The following is a 26,097-nucleotide window of genomic DNA, read 5'->3' as shown; positions in this document are numbered from 1 at the left end:
TAAGTGTCCTTCCATTTTTGTGCATAAAGTAATCTGCCGTCAACATATATAAGATCCAAGATCCGACTCCCGCACCTCAAGTCTTCATTCATTAAACCACAAAGAAAAATTTCTGGTTTTATCTTCATATCCACTTTGAGAATCTTCTGTATTAAGGTGTGAATCCTACTCCAATATTTCTTTGCTTTGTCAAAATGGAGGTAAATCTTGTTTTGCTTTAGTCATGATGGACGTAAATCTTGTTAGGCTTTCAATATGTCCACTTCTCATAGGTGTCCTTTCTTTGCCAACTCCACTTCCAGCTCTGGTTGATCTTGTTTGGGGTTCAGAGAAGGCTTTGGGGTACATTTTGGACATTCACTAAACAATCTCCAGGCTAAACATCTCAGTTGTTCAACTTAAACAAGATGGATGGCCGTCACCACATGTTGCAGTAGCAACAGCCATTCACGCTTCACACAACACAGGTAGCCCTCGACTTACGACGACAACTAAGCCCAACAATTGAGAGGTTAGGTCAGTTTTGCTCCGTTTTGCAACCTTTCTTGCCACCGTTTTCGCTGCAATTGTTAAGTTAGTAACACGGTGGTTAAGTGAATCTGGCTTCTCCATTGACTTTGCTTGTCAGATGGTCGGAAAATGGGACCGCGTGACCCCCGGGGACACTGCAACCATCGTAAATACAGGCCAGCTGCCCAGAGACTGACTTTCGATCACATGACGATGGGGATGCTGCAACGGTTGTAAAGTGTGAAAAAATGGACACTAGTTCCTTATTTCAGTGCCCTTGTAACTTTTGAACGGTCACTAAATGAAGTGTTATAAGCCGAGTTGTGTACGCTGCTGTAAAAATGAAGAAGCATTTGGAAAAGCAATATGAGAGTAGCCATGTATCTCTCCCCACATCATCTGCTACAGTCTCGTCTCTACAATTGTGTTGATGTTGTTGTCTTCGTTCCACAGTCGGGCACTGCCTCGCTCTTGCTGTGCCCCCGGGGGCCATTGCTACAGGAAAAGGCAACCGTCTGGGTGATCGGATCTCATTCGAATGTCAAGCCAGCTTAGACTTGATTGGATCATCCCAACGGGTCTGCATGCTGGACGGCGAATGGTCTGATACGCAGCCAAGTTGTAGAGGTATGCATTTCAAGGACACCTTTTGTTTCCCCCAGCAGGTTAGATTAGATGATCTCTAGGGTCACTGCTTGTCCTTTAGCTTCTGCATCCTTTTTGTTAAATTTTACATTCATTAGACACATCTCATTTTCAATTGCCCTGGCTCCTTTATCATATTTTTATGTTCTGTAAGGGGTACGCTCCTAACTTAAGAAAGTGAAGACTTTTGAAATGGATTATTTCAAAAGGAACCTTTAATTAAGAAGAATGGAAGGCATTAGAGGCAAACCAACATCTGAATCCCTTTAGGCAATGCAATAGCAATAGCAATAACAGTTAGACTTATATACCGCTTCATAGGGCTTTCAGCCCTCTCTAAGCGGTTTACAGAGTCAGCATATTGCCCCCACAGTCTGGGTCCTCATTTTACCCACCTCGGAAGGATGGAAGGCTGAGTCAACCTTGAGCCAGTGAGATTTGAACTGCCGAACTGCAGCTAGCAGTCAGCTGAAGTGGCTGCAGTACTGCACTCTAACCACTGTGCCACCTCGGCTCTAATGCAAGGAGAATTAAAGTAATAGTGACCCCTCCTCTTTGTTAGAATGCAAATTCTAGCCAATACATAAGTGTGAAGATTTTTCCTTTATCAACTGCCCTGAGAGCCGAATAAACTTACATTCCCATGGCTATCTTCCGTTAGACATTAAAGTAAAACATCCCACACGGCCATCATAAACATTCCTCAAAAGGTGATGGGATCTCAGACCTTTCAGCGCCAGGAAACCAGTTGTAAAATATCGGTTGTCACAGGCACTGCCAATAAATTGACTCCAAGGCCCCCCTCCTCCCAATTGAATGGCAGTATCACTTTTAGGGATCTGACATGTTCCTTTTTTATATTGCACTAGCCGATAACCTGCCATTGTCCGGATATTTATTTATAGGGGGAAAATGTCTGGACCATTAGTAATTTCTAATGTTGGATTTTCCCCCTTAACAGAGGGAGCCACCTTGTGGAGTTCTGTGAAGCCGTTACCATGGCAACTCCACTGCACTGCACAGTAGAAGCCATTTTATGGCAGTATTGTAGAAGCTATTTTAAGGCACAACAGGCTGTATCTTAATAGAACACACACCCCAAGGGGTTTTAGGGGTGCCTTATCCCCACAATATTTTTCTCCAGAGAGTAAGTCATCTGTGTACCAAGTTTGGTTAAAATTGCTCGAGGTGTTCCAGAGTTATGTTAGAAAACATACACACACACATTTATGTGTGTGTGTGTGTGTATAAATAAATTAATATGTATGTATGTATGTATGTACGTATGTATGTATGTATGTATGTATATACATAAATACAACAAGTCCAGCATACCTACACCCGTGAAAATCTACAAAAACACACACACGCACACATACAGACACACACATGCTGGACTTGTTGTGTTCGGGTCTTTTCCTGTGTAAGATTGAGATTATCTTGGCAATGTTTCAGCCGAAAATACACACACACACACACACACACACACACACACACACACATACATATAAAGATTGAGTAATAATTGTTTAACTTCAACAATTATTTGTTCATTCAAAGATAGTATCTTTTTAGAACAGAATAAAATAGAAAAATGAATAGGGCTATGAATAGAATAAGAATCTGCTTCATATCACCTGAGGGAGCATTGTGGAATATTTTTCTTTATTTATTTTTTAAATCAATTCATTTCTATCCTCCCTTGATTATTTTTCCAAATAACTCAAAATGACTAACATATCCAACACACTTTCCTCTTCTTATTTTCCCCACAACAACAAACCCGCGAAATGGATTGGCCTGACAGAGAGAGAATAACAGACAGAATAATAGAATAATCGAGTTGGAAGGGACCTTGGAGGTCTTCTAGTCCAACCCCCTGCCTAGGCAGGAAACCCTATACCGTTTCAGACAAATGGCTATCCAACATCTTCTTAAAGACTTCCAGTGTTGGGGCATTCACAACTTCTGGAGGCAAGCTGTTCCACTGATTAATTGTTCTAACTGTCAGGAAATTTCTCCTTAGTTCTAAGTTGCTTCTCTCCTTGATTAGTTTCTATCCATTGCTTCTTGTCCTGAACAATTTTTTTGAACAAAAATTGTATTAAATAAAAATTATAATAAGACTGCAATAACACAAGATGTTCCCTTTTTCCGATCCCCACAGCCAGTTATTCTTATGACCGAGCTGAAGATGTTAAAGCTGAGTTTGGAGCCTCGTTGACGGATGTTCTGAGTGAAGTATCCACCTTTGAGTTGGACCCAACTGGAACAATTCAAAGTGAGTCTTTTTTTTCTCCAGACCAGCTAGCCTAATGGGTCTATCAGTTAAAAGTGGCAGGTGGGAATTTGGACTTTCAGACTCACAAGATACTGTTAATGTAGCCTTATAATAAAATAGTTTTCACTCACCTAGTCAAGTTTCTTGTATGATTTAACTGGGAAGGCCAATGTAACATGATTAGTAGCCATTGGTAGCCTTATCCTCCGTGAATTAGACCTGTGTTTCTCAACTTTGATAATTAAGATATATGAACTTCAACTCCCAGAATTCTCTCTCATGCTGCCTGTGGAATTCTGGGAATTGAAGTTGGGAATTCTGGAAATGGAAATTCTCAAGTTCTCAAACACTAAGAAACATTGTTAATGGTAGTTCCAATCCAACATGATCCTCACAAACCTCTTAAAAATTAATTTTGGAGGATACCATGGCCCATTCCAGTGGTGGGCTGCAGACGGTACGCCCCGGTACGGGCGTACCAGGGCCTGCCCGGAGCACCAGGTACCGTTCTGGTATGGTGCTCCGGAGGGCCCATCCCCCGCCTCAGCTCCTTACCTGTATTTGAGCTCTTTGGTGCTTCCGCAAACACGCACAGAGCACACAGCACCTGTGCGACGCTCCGCCGAGCAGCTGGAGTGTCGCGGAGGCTCGCAGAGGCATCGGAAGAGGTAAAGACGCATGCGTGCGCTGCTCGCATTCATGTCGTGGATGCCAGGCCCCGTTGCAACCGTACCGGTTGCAATGGGATCCGGAACCCACCACTGTCCCATTCAGTATTGATCATTGAACTATGTACTGTAGTTTTTATTCTGAATTAATTAAATGAGAGATGCAACAGGAGATCTCCAGCGGGACTGAAGCATGCAATAAGTCAGAGCCACTTGCAAAACTATATGCTAAGGTGGAGAAACACACAAAATGGCGATGCTGTGTATACTCATCAGGTCAATTCAGGGGTGTGGGTTTCAAATTTTTTTACTACCAGTTCTCTGGGTGTGGCTTATTTTGTGGGTGTGGCTTGGCAAATGTATGTTTCAGGTTGAAGATGGGAAATAAAATATGCTGTGAAACTTTTTTAAAAAAAGGCCAAAGAAAGCAGCCACCTGAGCCGCGCCAAGCTGAACACAGGAGAGCTGGGGGGTCCGAAGAGTGTGTGGCTTTGTTCGCTGCCTGTGAGCTCCAGCTGGGGGGGCAGCAGCCGAGAGAGCAAGCCAACAATCTGCCAGCTGCTGAGCACCCTGCTCATGAGTAAACTTGCAGTTTAGAGGCAGCCGGCAGATCCTGGCATGCTAACTTGGCTGCTCTGGCCTCCCGCTGGAGCTAGCAGGCAGCAAACGAGATTGCCGCCTCCTGCCTCTGTGCATCAAGGAGGCAGGGAGGCTCGATCCCACTTAGGAGGTGGTGGTTGCGAAGCCTCGGGACTCCCTGAGCAGCCCATGCTGCTTACCTGTGTGTAGGCGCTAGGAGGCAGTTGTGTGGATGCACGTGGGGAAGATGAGGCAGGGCGAGCGTTGGAGTGAGCTGGTTGGGGGGCATGGCCAGCCAGCCATCACTATCGGTTCGACGACCCATGCCTAATTACCACTACCGGTTCTCCCGAACCTGTCCGAACTGGGAGCAACCCACCTCTGGGTCAATTTCATGGTGCATTTTGTACAAGCAAATTCTATGGCTTTGCCTTTGGGCTGCCCTTTTGTGTGTGTGTGTGTGTGTGTGTGTGTGTGTGTGTGTGTGTGTGGCTTCAGAATCACTTTCAGCTTCTTTGGAGGTATCCTAGGTTATTGAAGGGGAAAGAGAGAGAAAAGAAGTAAAGCGGAAGCAAGTTCTTTTCCTTAGGATGGGAAATAACAATTTCTTTCTTCTTCACATCAGCTCCCTCTTTAGGCCGAAGAATTATACTGACCAAAGATAGCTTCCTCTATGTTTACTTCCTGTTGGATGCTTCCCACAGCGTGACAGAACCTAACTTTTCTATCTTTAAAGATGCTGTAAGCGAAATCATCATCAAGGTAAGTTTTTGTAGGTACAGGTTGGGTAAAGAATTGGGAGGTAAATGTAGGAGGTGACCAGGCTGAGCCCGAGAGAAGGGTCAAACACATCATCAGTCTAAATCCAGCCCCCTTGAATTCCTTATCTTACTGCCAAATTGCTTTGACTGTTAGTAGTTCAGATTCTTGTAGAGAGCTTAAGCTTACCGTAAATCTTTATTTGAATTGTCTGGATCTCCTGATTTCCCTGGCGCTTGACGGTGATAGTGTTAGCAACAGAGCTGGTGATTATTGACATAAGGATATGTTTACCCTGCAAATATAAACTAATTTGAACTTTAAGAAGGTTTAACCCAGGTTAACCATACTATAAGCAACCAAATCAGAGTGTGTACAAAATTAAATCCCCAAACGTTGGAAGCGAGAAAGGGATTTCACCAAGACTGTGAGTAGATTAAGTTGGTTTATTTATTGATTTGTCACTCTGTATGCTTCCTCCATTGGTGAATATCCTCTCCACCAGGTACCAGACAGGAAACCTAAAGGTCCTTTGATCGAGATTGGCTATAATAACTGAATTTTGCAAGTCTTTTATCCCCCTCCTTCTTATACTCCATGGAGTTAGGGAGGCATCTGTCTAAGCCACTTCTGAATGTTATCTCGTTACTCAGAACTTAAATAATGCTTCAGCCCCTTTTGCCTACACAACAAATTCTGCATATCTCTGTCAAAGGCATCTTTCTTACACCCTGCACAAAGGGACTCCGGGACGCTTAACTTATAGGGTTAATAGACTACATCAATTAGCAATAGCCCTTAGACATATATTCCACTTCACAGTGCTTTACAGCCCTCTTGAAGCAGTTTACAGTCAATATTTACAGCCCCCAACAATCTGGATCCTCATTTTACCTACCTCGGAAGGATGGAAGGCTGAGTCAACCTTGAGCCGCTCAGAATCGAACTCCTGGCAGTGAGCAATGAGTTAGACCACCAGTACTGCATTCTAACCACTGTGCCACCACAGTGCACCTAACAAACAGAAGAGTAGTTGATACAGATGTCTTCTTCATAAATCACCATCTGAAGCATGATTCTATTCTACCTTAGGGCCTCTACTCTTCTACCACAGTATTGAGGCATTAACCAGTCATTTAGAAGTGAAGAAGCTTCTTGGATGAGAAGGGAAACATTTTCAAAGAAAAACACCTTGAAATGTCCAGTTGCCATTGGGACAATAATGATCTGAATGATTGAGAATCTCCATAGATTTAGACAATATAAGTAGGCCTTGGGGCACGCTGTTTCACACAGCAGGCACAGCTACCAAAAAGCACCTTTCATGAAATTTTATGAGTGTGGTTTACAGCTGGAATCCAGATGTTAGTGATCAGGCAGAAGGAACATAGGACAAAGATGGTCTTGTGGATAATCAAGTCCTAAGCCATCTTTCCCTAAGTGGATTCCTAGAGTGATCATCCCTTTCCTACCAGCACGGAAAATCGACTTAGAAAATAAATATCTGTGGGGGCCGATTTAGCTAATTTCTGGAGTTTGATTTTTACAGGGATCAGAGCAAAAAAAAAAAGTTAATCCTCTGTTCGCTCTAGTGCCGTATGCTGGAGGGATTTAGTGGGGGAGCACACAAGAACGTTGCAATTTATTTGATTGTTGTGAGTCACTAGAGTTGTCAAGAATCAGGCGGAACATGTCTGATTAAAGGACCAAGGGAGACACAATAGCAGTGTTCCAATATTTAAGGGGCTGCCACAGAGAGGAAGGGGTCAAAATATTTTCCAAGGCATCTGAAGGCCGGACAAGGAATAATGGATAGAAACGGACCAAGGAGAGATTCAACCTAGAAACAAGGAGGAACTTTCTGACAGTGAGAGCAATTGACCAATGGAACAGAAGTTGCCTTCAGAAGTTGTGGGAGGTTCATCACTGGAGGCTTTCAAGAAGAGATTGGACTGCCATTTGTCAGAAATGGTGTAGGGTCTCCTGTTTGGGTGGGGGGTTGGACTAGATGATCTACAAGGTCCCTTCCAACTCTGTTAATCTAATATCATATTATTATGGTTGGTAACCCAGTCGGTTGGATGCTTAGACTGAATTTGGCAGTTTTATTCACCTATTGAGTCCTTTCCAAGGACTTGGGATACGTAGAAGATGCTGTTTGATAATGTTTTGTTGTTGTTAGTTGTGAAGTCATGTCCGACCCATTGCAACCCCATGGACAACATTCCTCCAGGCCTTCCTGTCCTCTACTATCCTGTTTCTCTGACTCATTGTGTGCTTCGGTCCCATTTTATTTTTAAGATGTTTTTATCTTGCTTTTGTTTCTTTGGAAATTTCCCCTCCCCAACTTGGATTTTTAATTGATTAGGAACAGAGCTTCTCTTTTACTGCCAAGGTCACCAAAGAAACTACCATTTGTAGCAGTGTTTCTCAACCTTGGCAACTCCCAAGGACTTCAACTCCCAGAATTCCCTAGCCAGAAGTGTTTATTTATAGATGCCCTTGAGGGGTGATCATCCTTGTTCAATGATTGTAAGTTGGCAGTATTCAGTCACCTTGAATAGGGGGAAATGGATCAAAAGCTGGTTTGGAAAGAGGGCTGGGATATCAAAGCTAAACATGGGCTTCCACTCTTGTGTATTCAGCTGCTGGTGTGTTGTTGGAAGGACAATGTAATGACTTGCTGACCCCCAAGTTATCAACCGATCCGTGACTGCAATCCTTAGTATCACACACAAACACACACAAACAAGCGAGGACAGACGATCCTATTCCTTTCCATAAATATTTAAAAACGCCTGCTTTTGCTTGACAGAAAATTCCACACAATTCAATTTCAACAGGAAAAGCCAATGGTTTTCTATGGCATTTTTATGGCAAAAAATGAGCTATTTGCAGCAATCGGCCCTTTAATAAGTGCAGCCTAAAGTTGGTTACTATGCTGTAAAATAATGAAAAGTAAAAAAAAAAAAGCAGCACTGTCATAAAATGTGGTCACATGATTGCGGTTCGCTGCAAGCAGCCATAATTAGGATGATTAAGTGGCTGTAGGATGATTAGGTGGCTCAGTGGCTAAGACATTGAGCTTGTCGATCAGAAAGATTGGCAGTTTGGCGGTTCGAATCCCTAGTATAGGTCTCCTGTGTGAGCAGGGGGTTGGACTAGATGGCCTCCAAGGTCTCTTCCAACTCTGTTACTGTTACATGTTACAAATATGGCCCAGTTACACAGCGCCCGAAGTGTGGTTGGTTATGTGACCTGGGAGTGTCATCAGAACTTTGAATTCAGATTGTAAGTGTAACACACACACACACATTTGTTGGGACTTTAAATTGTTGCTATTGTGTATTCCTGATCAATTCAAGCTACCTTGAAACTGAGCAGACCAGGATCACTGCTTCATATCAACTGAAGGAGCATTGTGGAATATTTTTATTTATTTATTTGCAATTTATTCGTTTGTCTCCTACCTTTATTATTTTTTCAAATGACTCAAGGCGGCTAACATATCCTACCCACATATCCAACATACTTTCCTCTACTTATTTTCCTCACAACCACCCCGTGAAGAGACAGACAGAATAACAGAGTTGGAAGGGACCTTGGAGGTCTTCTAGTCCAACCCACTCCTCAGGCAGGAAACCCTAAACCACTTCAGACAAATGGTTGTCCAATCTATTCTTAAAAACGTCTAGTGTTGGAGCATTCACAACTTCAACAGACAAGTTGAAGATTCCACAGATTAATTATCAGGAAATTTCTCATTAGTTCTAGGTTGCTTCTCTCCTTGATTAGTTTCCATCCATTGCTTCTTGTCCTGCCTTCAGGGGCTTTGGAGAATGGGTTGTCTCCTCTCTTCTTTGTGGCAGCCCCTGAGATATTGGAAGACTGCTATCATGTTATCCCTAGTCCTTCTTTTCATCAAACTAGACACATCCAATTCCAGCAACCATTCTTCATATGTTTTAGTCTCCAGTCCCCTAATGAACTTTATTGTTCTCTGCACTCTTTCTAGAGTCTCAACATCTTTTTAACCTCGTGGCGACCAAAACTGGTTGCAGTATTCCAAGTGTGGCTTCACCACGGCATTATAACACTTTACTAACCCTTTACCTGATCTTGATTCTATCCTTCTGTTAATGCAGCCTAGAACTGTGTTGGCTTTTTTGGCAGCTGTTGCACACTGCTGGCTCTTATTTAGGTGATACTTAACAGGTCCAAGGTCACTCAGCTGGCTTTCATGGCTCAGACAGGACTAGAATTCACAGTCTCCCGCTTTATTACCTTGGTGCCTTAATGACTAGACCAAACCAACTCTCAAGTATGCCTCAGATTTCTTCGCCAAACATTAAAATGAAATACTTTGCTGGAAGAATATCATATGGAGAAATGTTTTTTGATAGTAAAGAACCTGTTTGATTGATACTCTCTAAATCCTGTTTTTGTTTGTTTGTGTGTTTTGGCTTTTCTTTGCTCCTCAGATTTCTAGCTTTGAAGTTCCGGTCAAGTTCTCAGTCATATCTTATGCCAGCCAGCCCAAGACAATTGTTGACATTGGTGCTGATGCTGCTGAAGATCCGGATATGGTGCTTGAGGCGATGGAAAATAATATGAATTACAAAGGTATTATTTCTCCCTTGATATTTCTGTGTGTTGCCCAGAGTTGTTGTGAGTTGGGTGGCTTTATAAATTCGATCTTTTATTTTGTTTAAAACATTTACACTCTGCTTCTTGTCATTGGCATCTGAGAGGAGGGAGTGGTCCAACTGGCAAATTTATGATTCAAGCCCCATGCTATTGTTGCGCCACTGTCTATTTATGAAAGTTGCGGTGCCCCCTGGGGTCATGCAATTTCCTATTGCGACCTTCTGACAAGCAAAGTCAACGGAGGGGGGGGGGGAACACCAGATTCACATAATGGCCATATTATTAACTTAACAACTGCAGTAAGGAATGCCATAAAATGAAGCAAAACTTCACTTGACAAATGTCTCACTTAGCAACAGAAATTTTGGGCTCAATTGTGGTAATAAATCAAGGACTATCTGTATATGTGTCTGTGATAAATTTGTATCTGTTCCACTGGGTTAATTGTCTTCACTGTTAGGAAGTTTCTCCTTAGTTCCAGGTTGCTTCTCTCCTTGATTAGTTTCCATCCATTGTTTCTTGTCCAGCCTTCTGGTGCTTTAGAAAATAAATTGACCCCCTCCTCTTTGTGGCAGTCTCTCAAATACTGGAATACTGTCCTGGAACACTTTAGCTTCTTAATTTTCTATTACTTTGACTCAGAGCCAAGGTGGCGCAGTGGTTAAATGCAGCACTGCAGGCTACTGCTAGATCAGCAGGTCAGCGGTTCAAATCTCACCGGCTCAGGGTTGACTCAGCCTTCCATCCTTCCGAGGTGGGTAAAATGAGGACCCAGATTGTTGGGGGCAATATGCTGACTCTCTGTAAACCGCTTAGAGAGGCCTGGAAGGCCTATGAAGCGGTATATAAGTCTACTGCTATTGCTATATTGCTATTGCTATTGTTTCAAACATTGTTTGAACCTACTCTGTGGGTGTGGCCTCCTTTGTGGGAGTGGCTTGCCGCCCATGTGACCGGATGGGAGTGGCTTGCCGCCCATATGACCGGATATGAAGATGCCGACGACACTTGTCAGAACCACCTTAAATTACCTCACACACAGCACTGGCATGCATAAGAATATGATGTAAACTTGTTTTTTAAAAGGCATCTTTGGTTTGCATAAAAACAACTTCAACACACGCAATGTTCTGATTGCACCACAAACGCAGTAGTCATCCTTACCTTTCACAGAGGCACTGAGTTTTATAAATATGAGCATGATAGTGTAGAATAATCATATCCAAGGACCAGTGGTGGGTTTCAAAAAATTTTGGAACCTCTTCTGTAGGTGTGGCCTGCTTTCCGGGTCCACTGGTGGAACCTCTTCTAACCGGTTCGGTAGATTTGATGAACTGGTTCTACCGAATAGGTGCGAACTGGTAGGAACCCACCTCTGCTTTGACTACAAGTTCTTGCTTGCAAGAACTGGCAAGAACCACCAGTTCTTGCTTGCAAGCAAATGGTATTTCTTGCAGATATTCCAATGCACACATTTTTGTTAATTTGTCGTGCCGTTGCTTCTAGTCAGACGGTGTGATTTTCTTGCAGCAGCTAACTAGCTGGTCCTCTGTCCCTATTATTGTCTATGGAGATGCTCTGTCATCCAGGTTATAATTGTTCCAAAGGTGCTTTTTCAAAAGTCAACTGGACTTTTAAAATTTCTCCTAAAAGCTGTTTCACTTCTCATCCAAGAAGCTTCTTCAGTTCATCTGAAGAAGCTTAAAGGAAATGCCTTCAAGGAAAAGCAAAGGAGTCCATTTGCCTTTAGAAAAACACCTTTGGGTGTCCTTGTTATTGTTTAAACTTGTGTGTCATCTTGTTCGCTTCGACTCTTGAACTGAAGCTGTGACTTTGTCCTACAGTGGCAAGGAGTTAGTGCGGCTGCGGCTTAAATTACGTGTGTTTGTGTTGTGTAAACAAAGAATAAAACGCAGGGCAACCTTTCAATATACTACTTTTATCTCTCCCGGAATTACAAACGTGTACATTGCTATGTGATGACATTGTAAATAGAACGAATATTGCATTATATTTATTAAGGTTGCCTACCAACAGGAATTGTGTTTGGGGTGGGGGAGAGATTAGTATAGAAATGATTCAAGAAGGAAATAAAGCTGTTAGGTAAACCTTGCTGGAGTCTGAATGTAAAATCTAGAAACTTGGTTGAAATTTCCAACTGTAGGTATAAATCTTAGCAAAGTATGGTCCTTTCTCATCCCCACCCCCTCCACAGAACATTCATAAAAACTCGATTAAACAATTAAAGCAAAGTAAAACAAAACGAAAAGAAATCCAGGGGGCTCCACATTCTCTCTGTCCCCAAGACCTGGGAGAACAACCAACTCTTCTACAATTTCATAAATGACATAAGGTGGTAGAAGCCACATAAATCTATTTTGGGGGTTGGGTCAGGGGGGATGGAGAGACCCTTCCAGAGAACTGTTATTTGCAATAGTGTAGGTGTGCTTTCATGGTCCCAGAATGGAAGGAAGGCAGTCTGTCTGTCTGTCTGTCTGTCTGTCTGTCTGTCTGTCTGTCTGTCTGTCTTTCTTTCTTTCTTTCTTTCTTTCTTTCTTTCTTTCTTTCTTTCTTTCTTTCTTTCTTTCTTTCTTTCCTTCCTTCCTTCTTTCCTTCCTTCCTTCCTTCCCTCCCTCCCTCCCTCCCCCCCTTCCCCCTCCCTCCTCTTTCTTTCCATATTTTGAATATGGAATATTCAATATATTTTCGCCCTCCCCAGGCTCCAAGAAAGCCTACAGAGCCTGGGGGGGGGCTTCCCCGGCCCTCCAGAAGGCCAAAAATCAGCTGGCCAGCATGTACATGTGCACTAGAGCTGATGGCTTGCATGCTGGCAGATATGGCTCTGTGTGCAATTGTGGCATGCATAGACTGTAATGGCATGTGGGAATGACCTTGGGAGATAGGGAATGAAGAGTTCTCCACGACTCCCCAGCTGATCATCGTCGCATCACGCAGGCACTGTACACGCCATGCGCATGTGCGGAAGCGCAAAAGACTTAAAAGACCAGTAAGGAGCTCTGGCGGGCAGGTTGGCCCTCCGGAGCACCGTATTGGAACGGTATCCAGTGCTCTGGGCTGGCTCCAGTACACCTGTACCGGGGCATTCCAACTGCAACCCACCACTGCATGCAACCCACCCCCGTGCCCCATTTTGGAACTAGTAGGCCTCCCTGCAGCTGCCTGGGAGCAAAAATGGGCTGCTGGGGGGGGGAACTACACCACACACCCTTCACCCCCTGCACATGTGCGCACATTTCCCACATGCACTCTGCCCCCCTGTGCATGCATGGGGGAGACCCAAAAACCAGCCTGCTGGTGGGAGGTGCATGCGCATGCGCAGAGGAGCTGAATTGGGGCAATGGCTCACATGCCCATAGAGAGGGTTCTGTATGCCACCTGTGCCACGCGTGCCATAGGTCCGCCATCACGGCCTTAGAGGAACCGAGGTTTAAAAAGAAGAATCTATCAAGACTAACCGAGCCCTTTTTTTGCAGATCACGGCAATTCAACCGGCACCAACATTTACGCGGCGCTTCATGCAGTTTATGAGATGATGATTAACGAAGAACAATTTTCAAAAGATCAATGGGGCAAAGCCCGCCATGCTATCATTCTGCTTACGGATGGTAAGGAGAAGTGGAGAGATTGAAAATGGGTTTTTTGGGGAGGGGGTACTGTTCACTGTCTAGCAATGGCTATTGTACCAAAATAGGAGGATATTTGTAGCGCAGGGTTGAAATGAGGGGTCCTTGCTGCTCTCTGAGCATAGCCATTTTCTTGCAGATGTTTCATTACTCAAACTACTGTATTTTTCGGAGTATAAGACACACTGGAGTGTAAGATGCACCAAGGTTTTGAAGAGGCAAATTTTTAAAAAAAGGTTTTGCATTCTGCAGTCCTCCCCAAAACAGCCCATTTTTCGCAAAAAGGGGCCCATTTTTTTTCAAAAAAGGGGCATGAATAGCCCTTAGGAGGCTTGTAGAGTGTTCCTGAAGGGGGGAGGAGCCAAAAACGGGCAAAAAATGGCCCGATTTTCACAAAAACAGGCCTGTTTTTTGTCAAAAAAGGGCATTAGGAAGCGTATAGAGTGCTCCTGGGGGCTGGGGGGGGGAATTGAGCAAAAAATGGCCGTTTGTTCACTCATTTCTGCCCTCCCCAGCCGCCAGGAGCTCTCTGAAAGCCTCCTACAAGCTATGCACGGCCATTTTGGTGAAGGGAGCAGGGTTTCAGGAAGCAAAAATTGCTGTATTCAGTGTATAAGACACGCCCAGATTTTCAGCCTCTTTTTTTTAGGAAAAAACTCCGAAAAATACGGTAGGTAACCTCATCAGTTTTTAGGAGGGAGTGGGTTTGCTCTCATTGTGTTGCTCTTATCACGTGAGCTGTGAAAAGTTAACACTGCCAAGCATCAAAGACATGTTGGAAACCACAAACAGACTGTTATAACCAGATGGCATTAGGGTACCACACAAACCAACCAAGGCCCTCTAAAACATCCTAAGTCAACCAAAAGGCCCATCAGCCCCAATACAAGAAAGAAAACGGAGTCATCTACAGCAGGCATCTCCAACCCACAGTCCATGAACCGGCAACAGTCTGCGGCATGCCAGAAACTGAGCCGCGCAAACAAGCGAAGCCCCCATCCATGGGATGCAGGCAGCATTTGAACCCAGGCCTGCTCCAGTCCACTGAAAAAACTCCATAGAACCTGTCCCTGGTGCCCAAAAGGTTGGGGGGGGGCACTGATCTGCAGCATACAGCGTAAAGATTGCAACAACCACTACATAGGATAAAAAGGCAGGAGACTAGCAGAGCAATAGCAATAGCACTTAGACTTATATAGTGCTTTACATTGCTATTACAGCCCTTTCTAAGTGGTTTACAGAGTCAGTATATTGGCCCCCAACAATCTGACTCCTCATTTTACCCACCTCAAAAGGATGGGAGGCTGAGTCAACCTCGAGCCTGGTGAGATTCGAATTGCCAAATTGCAGGCAGCCGGCAGTCAGCAGAAATAGCCTGCAGTACTGCACTCTAACCACTGCGCCACCGTGGCTCAGTGCAAATGCATGAACACCAACTGGCAATCAGAATATATGTTGAAAACTCCTTAGTTGCACAGCACTCACGCAGAATTAACCATAGTTTCAACTGTGAGCATCCCAGACTAAGCCAAGTCCAAAAATGCTAAGAGAATTCCCGGAAGCCTGGCATTCAGACAAATCAACCACCAACAGGCACTTTGACATAAACATCTATATACCATTCAAAAGACACAATCAAGAAGCCACAAAGGGAGCCAAAGGACTAGAACATTTCCTCAACTAGCAATCAACACCCAGGAACTGGTTGAGAAGGAGAGCTCATTTTTTTTTCTGATTCTCTTCTCCTCGATTTTCCGAAGGGTTTGGGGGAGGTGGGGTGGAGGAAGACATAATCCTCATAATTTCAGAATAAATCACAATATGGTGTACAACTGATCCTTCCCAGAACTGTTTGTTCCCCGTGATTTCAAAAATTATTATGTAAGCAAATTGATCCAGACAATACACTGTTCACAAAGCTCTTTACAGTATGTAAAGAGAAAATGTACAAATGAATTGTTAAAGAAAATGTTTTGCTTCTCATCCAAGAAGCTTCTTCGGTTCTAACTGAAGAAAAACTGAAGAGGCTTCTTGGAAGGGAAGGGAAACGTTTTCAAAGAAACAAACCAAGGAAGTTCAGTTGCCTTTTGGAAAAGCACCTTTGGGACCGGAAATGAGAAGTTACATTAGCAGCACCATTTTTTTTAAAAAAAATATATTTATTTTGGGATGCAGTTGTGGAGCACAGACAGTTCCACCATTCTTGTTCTAAGACGAGCTCTTTGGACCATCTCTCCCTTGGTCCCCACTTTTGACCATCTATGATGGAAACCCTTTTGCTTGTGGCCTTCAAAAGCCTCCATTAGATGGAGATTTAGTCTAAAATTTAATGTTTCAAAGTCAGGCTCCAGCCTATCAAACAAAGGGATTTTTAAAAATTCTCTCTTGTTTTTAGTACAGTCACAGGTCAACCTGGTCATGGTCTTCAGACTGCCCAGGAAACCATTACAGGTCTTCATTTTCCTTAGCTTGGCTGTTCTGGCCCCCCTCCATCCGGTAATGAACGCAGACACTGGCTTAGCTGTTTGCCACTCTTTATTCACAGTAATTATAATCCTGTTGGCTGAAAGCCCAGACACGATTCACTGGCAAGAGGTTGGCAGCAACCCAGACTCCAACAGACATGGGAACACAAGGCAGACCAGACAAAGAGTTCTCCGGATTACTACGAACGTTTGCGTCCTGCAAAAGGACTCCTCCCCAAGTCTCCTCTTATATACTCTCTTGGGAGGGGCCAAGCCACAACCACATGGGCTTGATTATCTCTTATGAGTCTGTCTCCGTAACTGCTGCCTCTGTTTCTCTATCCTCTGTTGCCTGGCGTCAGGGACAAACTCCCTTTGATCTTCCCCACTGCTCCATGTGTCAGGCACCTCCTGGTGGCCAACCAGCCTCTCTGGTCCCTGCTCTGAGTCTGAACCCTGCCCAGGGTCCTCCACATTTTCCATAGCAGACTCATAGGGGTCCTCGCTATCGGAGTCCATCGGCAGCTCCAACGGCTCCTGCTGGGCCACAACACTTGCCTATTTTTGTTTTTCATTTAGGAACACAACACCAGTTCAATACGATCATCCTTGAGTTTTCCACAACTTATTCCTCTTGGCTCACTTGTTTTGCCATAAGCATATGAGTTGGGAATTGCTCTCTGATTTTGTCCTCTAATTTTTTTTTTTTTATTTTGTCTTCAGGAAAATCCAATCTTGGAGGTTCTCCCAAAAGGGCAGTAAGCCAGATAGAAGATCTGCTGAATGTGAGAGAAAACCGAAAAGATTATCTTGGTGAGTCAAGAATGAATTGTGTTACTTTGGGATAGCAACCTGTCCCTCAAGAATCTTGTTTTTCTACAGCAGACTGAACTCATTATAACTACTACTCAATTGAAAATCTACTAGTGGTAATCCTTGACGTATGACCAGGGTTGGGATTCAGCCGGTTCGGACAGGTTCAGCCGAACCAGATGCTAATTTTACATCTGGTTCGCCGAACCGGTTATTGGAAGCACTGGCTGGCCTCGCCCACCCTGCCCTCCCCTCCCAGGAGTCTCCACACGGCTCACCCATCATGCTAGGTAAGTGCAGGGCCCATTCAAAGGCTCTGTGAGGGCGAAAACTGGGCCTCCCGGAAATTCCAGAAGTGTGGAAACAGGCCTGTTTCTGGCCTCCGGAGGGGCCTCCGGAGCCTGGAGGATGCTGTTTTTGCTCTTCCAGAGGCTCATGGAAAACCTACAGAGCCTATGGTGCATAAAAATGCCGTCCTGCCATAGTGCAGGAGGCTGAATAGGCCATGCCCTCCCATGGCCACGCCCCCACTCCCCCAACAATCAGGCAGAGGTTGCTAAAAAATTTCAATCCCAGCCATGTGTATGACTGTAATGGAGCCTGTCCATTATGGATGTATGCCAAGATGATCCTAAAATGAGTTGGTCCCATGACTGTGGTGCTCCACTCACTCACTCATTCACATACACACACATGTAAGTGTGTTTTACAGATTTTATTAATATTCCCCAGCAGTTCCCTTCACCCAGTCTCAGAACTGCCCCAAATAAAGCCAGCCGCAAGCAGGCCAAGTTTAGTCCACAAGGCAATGGGCAATAGTCCATTAAAAAGTTGTTCCAACAAGTAACTCCACTAAGCAAACTTAAAGCCACCAGGCAAAACAGAAAGTACATCCACAAGAGTTCACTTGGCAAGAGAAGTACAGCATCTCCAAGGCACCAAGTCAGGCAGGAAGCACAAACAAACACACAGCCACAAAACAAACACGTTGTTCCCAGAAATGCCTCCCTCTGCCTGCCACGGTAAATAATCCATTAATAAATAATCCATGCAGTCCATCAAGGCAGGCGGGGCCTTCTCCCAACTAATCTGGCAGATCTCCTTTGCTCTTGTCTTTTCTCTGCCCCTGCGTGCTCTTGAGTACAACATGGATGGCAGCTCTTCCTCTTCCTCTGCAAACTGACCTGCAAACTGTCCCCAACCGAAGCCCCCTGTAAACCACTTTTGGCTGGCAGTTCAGAGTCATTAATTAACCCAGTGCCTGACGTGCCAGGAATGAGCTCATCCTCCCTCAAGCCGGCCTCCGAGAAAGAGTCAGAGAGGTCATCCAAGGGAGAGTAATAAGGTAGACCATAACCTACTACTAGATAAAGTAGAAGAATGTGGGTTAGACAGCATCACCACCAGATCGATTCGTAACTAGCTGACCAACCGCACTCAACGTGTAGTCCTCAATGGAACTGCATCTTCATAGAGGGAAGTATGTAGTGGAGTACCCCAAGGCTCTGTTTTGGGCCCAGTACTCTTCAACATCTTCATCAATGATTTGGATGAGGGAATAAATGGGGAAGTCATCAAATTTGCAGATGACACCAAGCTGGCAGGAATAGCCAACACTCCAGAAGACAGGCTTAAGATACAGAAGGATCTTGACAAACTTGAACATTAGGCACTATCTAATAAAATAAAATTCAATGGAGAAAAGGGTAAGGTTCTACATTTAGGCAAGAAAAACAAAATGCACAGGTACAGTATAGGTGGTACCTTGCTCAACAGTAGATCCTGTGAGAGGGATCTTGGAGTCCTAGTGGACAACCATTTAAATATGAGCCAGCAGTGTGCAGCAGCTGCCAAAAAAGCCAATACAGTTCTAGGCTGCATAAACAGAGGGATAGAATCAAGATCACGTGAAGTGTTAATACTGCTTTATAATGCCTTGGTAAGGCCACACTTGGAATACTGCATTCAGTTTTGGTCACCGCGATGTAGAAAAGATGTGGAGACTCTAGAAAGAGTGCAGAGAAGAGCAACAAAGATGATTAGGGGACTAGAGGCTAAAACATGAAGAACGGTTGCAGGAACTGGGTAGATCTAGTTTAATAGAAAGAAGGACTAGGGGAGACACGATAGCAGTGTTCCAATATCTCAGGGGTTGCCACAAAGAAGAGGGAGTCAAACTATTCTCCAAGGCACCTGAGGGTAGAACAAGAGGCAATGGGTGGAAACTAATCCAGGAGAGAAGCAACTTAGAACTGAGGAGAAATTTCCTGACAGTTAGAACAATTAATCAGTGGAACAGCTTGCCTCCAGAAGTTGTGAATGCCCCAACACTGGAAGTCTTTAAGAACATGTTGGATAGCCATTTGTCTGAAACGGTATAGGGTTTCCTGCCTAGGCAGGGGGTTGGAATAGAAGACCTCCAAGGTCCCTTCCAATTGTGCTATTGTATTAAGGAGACATCATAATGCCATGGTCATTAGGCAAAAGCTGTGGTCCTTAAGTGAGGCAGTGGCTCACTATGAGTGCAGTTTTGCTGAAAAGTAGAAGTAAGCACCTGTCAAAATTGTCATACAATACAATACATCCTGTGACTGCAGGACTTTGCTAAGGGCTCTATAAGGGACCATATTGCCTACTGCCCGAAATTTCATCACTTGACTGTGAAGTGGTTGTGACTTTCAGAACTTTGAAACTGGGTCATAAGCCCCCTCAGTTATAGTTTTGGTCATCAGTAGAGGTGTTTGCTAACCTTTTTTGGACCGAGTGCCCAAAGCACGCACCCAAATCTCCAAAATGCGATGCGTGCGCAGGGCCCATGTATATGCCCCACCCCCGCGCATTCACGAGTGACCCTCCCTGCATGCATCCTGCCCCTCCACGCATGTGCCTTGCTGACCCCCCTGCATGCGCCCCATGCCCTGCCTCCCGTGCATGTTCGAGAGAGACTTGGTTGGCGGGAGGTGCACACATATGCGTGGCAGAACTGAGCTGGAGAGATGGCTCACACGCATGCCATAGGTTTGCCACACGGGCTTAATTGCTGGGGCCTAGAGTTCACAACAGGAAGCAAAATAAATGTTCTTGTGGCCTTTATAAAGCTACCAGAGTTAACTTTCTCTGATTGTTATGAGGGGATCCTCAATAAATCACTTTTCCCCCACTCTTGAAATGCTTTTCATTCCATGTTACCTCTCATATCTGATTTCATTGCTTCTCTCAGATTGCTGTTTCTAGATAAATATGTAAGGGTACATTTAAGCCCACAAAGAGAGCCAAAATAAGAACTTAAATGGAGGCTTAAGGAAAAAAAATAACAATTTAATCTTTGATCAAAGAGTTGCCAGTTCCAAACACATACAAGGATATGCAGGGAAGAGCCATACCTAAGAGAGGGAATGGCCTTCCTTTCATACTGTTAGAAACGTTATAAAACATCAGTTAAATCCCCAATTCTGGTCTCCATATTAGGATTGTGTATTTCTTGCCAAAGGATAGGAGCCTCCTCATTAGTGTTATCAGCGTTATCTCTTCCTTTGTTCTCACAATTGGCCAAATGGCCCAGGGGGGTGGGTTGCTCCTGGAATTACTGCTGGTTTGATGCGCTTTTGCCCAAAAATAGGTCTGCGCATGCACAAAATGTTTTTAAAAGGGAAAAAATTACAATTGTTCCGCGCATGCGCAGAATTGAAAATCAAAATGGCGGCAAAATGTGGGAGAACTGGTTCGGGGGCATGGCAGCAATGGTCGGTTACAACCGGTACGCCCTGGTACAGGTGTACTGGTGCCTGCCGGGAGCACCAGATACTGTTCCGGTATGGTGCTCCGGAGGGGCCACCCGCCCGCCCGCCCGCGCTCCTTACTGGTATTTGAGCTGTTCGGGGCTTCTGCATGGAGTGTATGGCGCCTGCGTGACGCTCTGCTGGGCAACTGGAGCGTCGTGGAAGCGTTGCGGGTGGTAAGTATGCATGCGTGTGCTGCACGCATTCATGTGATGGACGCCCGGCCCCGTTGCACCGTACCGGTTGCACCAGGATCCGGAACCCGCCACTGCATGGCAGGTGTGGGTCGCTGCCCGTTCCAGCAACCCAAGCCGCCAAATTACTACCAGCTCGGCCGAACCGGTCCTAACTGGTAGGAACCCACCTCTGAATTGGCCCCCTGGTGTTGCAGAGAAGGGGACTTACATAGATCAAAGGTGTAGGTTCTAGGGCTGTGGGGCGACTCTAAGCTGATCAAATCTTCAGATCAAATGGCAGGAACATATGTTTGACAATTACCAGATAGTTTACAGGGGCCTAATACAGCATATGTTTACAGGAAGCTAGTTACAGGAAATACAAATATAAAGGTATAATGTATCATGGGTGTGTTACAAATACAAAGGCATAATATACCGTTTATGTGTTACAGGAATCAAATGTTTATAGAACAAGTTTCTACTAAGTCTAGTATTCCAGTATATTATGTTCTAGTATTATTTATTATGTCCTTATTGTTATTTCCTTTTAAGTCAAACATCAATTCTTCACCTTGACCACACTTATTTTCTCTCTCACACACAAAATCCAAGTATTATCATGAGCAGCTGAGATCATCCTTTAAGCACCACTTTCTACATTCTGGGGAAAATCTTTACTTTCATTTTCACTTTCACTTTCCACTTTCAGAAGAAAGGCTGTAGCTCAGGGAGTAAGTAACCCGTGGTAAATGCTCTCCAAGAGATGTAAGGTTTTATTTGTTTATTGTCAGGGAATTGCGCAGCAGGCGTCCAAATGAAGTCACAGACTCTGTCACAAACTTGTACTTATTTATATAAATAAATAAATACATACATTTATCATCTATATGTATATTAGTCAATATAGTCAGGCAAACAGGAGCATCGCAGAGCATACAGGGCACCCAGAAGAAAAAGGCGGGGGGGGGAGGAACCTTCCCCCTGTACACCCAGCAATCAATCATAACCTAGATTACCTCATGCAAGAGCTAGCATTCTCCAACCAATCAACTATCACTGTATGTTGTGGCCCATTATCCACTTTACTGTTCCATCTATTAAATTAAATATCTTAATATTTATTTATTTATTTGTCCAGCTATTAATTTAAATATCTTAGTATTCATTTATTCAGTCCAACTATTAATTTAAATATCTTAGTATTCATTCATTTAGTCCAACTATTAATTTAAATATCTTAGTATTCATTCATTCAGTACAACTATTAATTTAAATATCTTAATATTCATTCATTCATTCATTCATTCATTCATCTATCCACTTTACTGTTCCAGCTATTATTAAACATCTATCTATCGACCGACCTACCTACCTACCTACCTACCTACCTACCTACCTACCTACCTACCTATAAATTTGTTTGCCAACTGTTGTCTAAAATCCAAGAGATGTGTTGCCTGTAGGGCCAATAGGGAAGTAAGTAATCTAGCAGGTTATCTATGACTAACACACTAGAAGAAACAACGCATATTAAAGAGGCTGCCCAAAATAGAGCAATTGGAAAAAGCTGCTGTTGGAAAATAGCAGGAACAATTGTTCAAAAGCCAGGCAAGTCATTCATGCAGCAATAATTGGAAATAGAAAATACAATCACTCCTGCATCTCTCTAGGAAAAGTAATTTCAGTTAAGGTATTTTCCTGGGCAACCCACAGAGTAAAGTAACAAAATTTTAAGTTACTACAAATGTTCTCGAGATCTTAGAATCTCTCTCTCTCTCTCTCTCTCTCTCTCTCTCTCTCTCTCTCTCTCTCTCTATCTATCTATCTATCTATCTATCTATCTCTCTATCTCTCTATCTATCATCTATCATCTATCTGGCTGTTTGTATGTATGTTCCAGCATAACTCTGGAACGCCTCAATCAATTTCCACTAAACTTGGTACACAAATGACTTACTCTCTGTAAAAAAATACTGTGGGGGTAAGACACCCCTAACTCCCCTTGGGGTGTGTGTTTTGTTAAGATACAGCCTGTTGTGCCTTAAAATGGCCTCTACTGTACAGCACAGTAAAGTTGCCATGGTAATGGCCTCACAGTACTCCACAAGGTGGCTCCCTCTGCTAAGGGGGAAAATCCAACATTAGAAATTATGTTTGGTGGTTTGGACATTTCCCCCCTATAAATAAATACCTGGGCAACGCCGGGTTATCGGCTAGTATAGTATGAAACCCCTGCTGGATTCACCTCAGGTTTGCTGGAAATCTCCCATCTGCTTAGTTTCCCTCAAAATGAATTCTAAAGAGTCAGGCTCTTATTTTTCTTATTTCCTATGGCTTTCAATACATCCAGCCCATTCATCCTTGCTACTTAACTGGCTTGATCGATCTGAAAGAATCCCTTGATATAAGATTTGGGGACTGTCCTGTCTTCTCTTCCAGAATGTCCCGTGTTGTTAATATATGTCCTTTTGAAGAAGGGCCCTTGGTTGTTTTCTTGCAAACATTTCATTATCCAACTAGGTAACATCATCAGTGCCTGTCCTGTTGTTTTTCCATTCAGATATCTATGTTTTTGGCATTGGGAACCTCGAAGTTGAGTTGAGTGCCATGAATGAGATTGCATCGAAAAAGCCAGGGGAAAGGCATGTCTTTGTGATGAAAAATCCACAGGAACTGAAGAGCGCTTTTGAAGATCTGTTGGGTGTGTAGGATCTATCTTATTTACCAGGGATTGGGGGGAGGGGGGTAAAGGGGGCAAAGGGGCAAAGGGTTGGTGCATCTACTCAATGTTCAGCCTTATGCTTGTAGGAATATTTACATGCTGCCCATCTCACCCAGGCGGTTTACAATAAGCTTTGCTGTAAGCAAACTAAAATCAACAAGATCAAACATTAAAATATTAAGGTAATGGATAGTAACATTAAAATTCAGTTTCGTTATAATGTCGAATGGTCACTAAATGTATAGATATGAGGACTGAAGAGTCACATTGGTGCAGTGGTTAGAATGCAATATTTCAGACTGACTCTGCCCACTGCCAGCAGTTCAATTCTGACAAGCTGAAGGTTGATTCAGCCTTCCATTCTTCCGAGGTGGGTAAAATGAGGACCCAGATTGTTAGGGGGCAATAGGCTGACCCTGTAAGCCACTTTTGAGAGGGCTGTAAAGCACAGGGAAGTGGTATCGAAGTCTAAGTGCTATTGTTACCTGTAGATAATGCCAGCCTGCATGTGAACAGTCCTTCCTGTGTAACTTCTCCCTCTTTGTATGTTTCTGTTTGTTCAGTTGTAGACAGTTCAATTTTTCTTTCCCTATTTTGAATCATTTTATTTATGCAAAGCAGGTAATAAGATCCAGAAGGAAATAGAAGTGAAACCGGCTTTTTTGCAGTGCTGGAAATGTATCGTGTATATGTGAAATAAGAGAGGCAGTTTTGTGCACTGGTTAAGGCATCAGGCTAGAAACTAAGAGACTCTTGAGTTTTAGTTTCACCTTGGGCATGAAGCCAGCTGGGTGAGCTTGGGCCAGTCACTTTCTCTAGGCCCTGGGAAGCTGTCAATGGCAAATCGCTTCCGAAAAACTTTGGTAACGAATCTGCAAAGACTAGTCTAAGTAGTTGCAGGAATTGACACTGACTCAAAGGCATGCATACACACAAATACACCCACACCCAAAGTATTGACGTCAAACGGGTTGATTTTCCCACGTGCAAAACTAATTTCAGAGTCTCGTTTCTGATAACATGAGAAGTTTTGCCATTAAACAAAGGCAGTGGGGGCCTTTGGATTGAAGTCATATTGTGTTGGTTCTGCTCAAAGACTGATAGATCTTGAAATTTTCTATGTAGAAAATCCCAAAGGTGCTTTTTCAAAAGCCGACTGGACTTGTATGTTTTTCCTTCAAGATATGTCTCCTCTCATCCAAGAAGCTTCTTCAGTTCCGAACTGAAGAAGAATTAAAGAAGCTTCTTGGATGAGAAGCAAAACGTCTCCAAGAAGAAAAAAAAACAAGCCAAATCGTCTTTTGAAAAAGCATCTTTGGGACAACCATGCCTGAAAATCTCGATAGACATCTATTGTGACCCCCTCCTCCGTCCAGTAACAAATGCCGAGACAAGCTTAACTGGAATGTACTTTAATAGCAAGACACCAAAACCTTGGTGGCTGAAAACCAAGCAGAACAAACAGATTAGGACCTTGGCAGCAACTCAGACAAACTCAGGCAGCAATAAACACAGATAAGGCTTGGCAGCAATCCAGCCTGCCAAGCTCACAGTACTGTCCTCCGACATTCAATCCTGCGTTGACTTCTGCAAAGAGGGCCGTGTGCACAAGTAGCTTTTTATAGTCTGGAGAGGAGCCTAATGACCACCAGCTGAGTACAATCACCTCCTGTAATTGCATAATTGTTCCTGACGCCTAGTAGCTCTTCGATGGCATGCATCCAGGAACAACTCACTATTGGCCTCCGGCTCACTCTCCCTTGTCTCCACCCCACTGGTCCAAGGCTCAGGTGCCTCCTGGTGGCCAACCAGCCTCTCTGCGCCCTGCTCGGAGTTGGAACCCTGTCCAGGGTCCTCCACATCCTCCAGAGCCGACTCAGAGGGCCCCTTACTGTCGGAGTTTGGTGGCAGCTCCAACGGCACCTGCTGGGCCACAACAGACATCTATGTAGAAAGAACACACAAGCAAGGGTGGCAAACAGCAAGGTTGATGATCGGTTTTCTCCCAGATTCGTTAACTTTCTAACCATCTTAGATCCTAGAGATTTGGAGGCCATTTGTGGTTTGTCAAACTACTCGGAGAACGCAAGGTGGGATCAGAAGAACCCTTGGCATGTACATCTCCAAAACACAGTAAGTACAGACCAGTGGTGGGTTTTAAATTTTTTTAGAACCTCTTCTGTAGGTGTGGCCTGCTTTGTGGGAGTGGCTTGCTGGCCATATGACCGGGTAGCAGTGGCTTGCCAGCCTTGTGATCGGGTGGGAGTGGCTTGCCAGCTATGTGACTGAGTGGGAGTGGCTTGGTAGTCATGTGACTGGGTGGGCGTGGCCAACTTGTAAAATGTAGTGAAACTCACTTAACAATGCTCTTGCTTAGCAACCAAAATGTTGGCTCAGGAACTCTGG

General features: G+C 44.0%; 1 protein-coding gene across 1 annotated transcript in view; it reads left to right on the top strand.

Annotated features, from left to right (window-relative positions):
* The window catches only part of LOC116524095, a 116,184-nt gene that overhangs the window by 13,478 nt on the left and 76,609 nt on the right, over positions 1–26,097 (top strand). The window contains exons 4-11 of the mRNA XM_032239179.1: positions 964–1,137; positions 3,323–3,436; positions 5,309–5,445; positions 9,924–10,065; positions 13,584–13,715; positions 16,922–17,011; positions 23,530–23,670; positions 25,727–25,824. Of these exons, the coding sequence (XP_032095070.1) occupies positions 964–1,137; positions 3,323–3,436; positions 5,309–5,445; positions 9,924–10,065; positions 13,584–13,715; positions 16,922–17,011; positions 23,530–23,670; positions 25,727–25,824 (1,028 nt within the window). The remainder of the gene's footprint in view (positions 1–963; positions 1,138–3,322; positions 3,437–5,308; positions 5,446–9,923; positions 10,066–13,583; positions 13,716–16,921; positions 17,012–23,529; positions 23,671–25,726; positions 25,825–26,097) is intronic.

The sequence above is a fragment of the Thamnophis elegans genome, chromosome 2 (genome assembly GCF_009769535.1).
Source record: "Thamnophis elegans isolate rThaEle1 chromosome 2, rThaEle1.pri, whole genome shotgun sequence".
Taxonomy (NCBI): domain Eukaryota; kingdom Metazoa; phylum Chordata; class Lepidosauria; order Squamata; family Colubridae; genus Thamnophis; species Thamnophis elegans.
The sequence above is the reverse complement of the archived record's forward strand: the minus strand, read 5'-3'. Positions and strand labels throughout refer to the sequence as shown.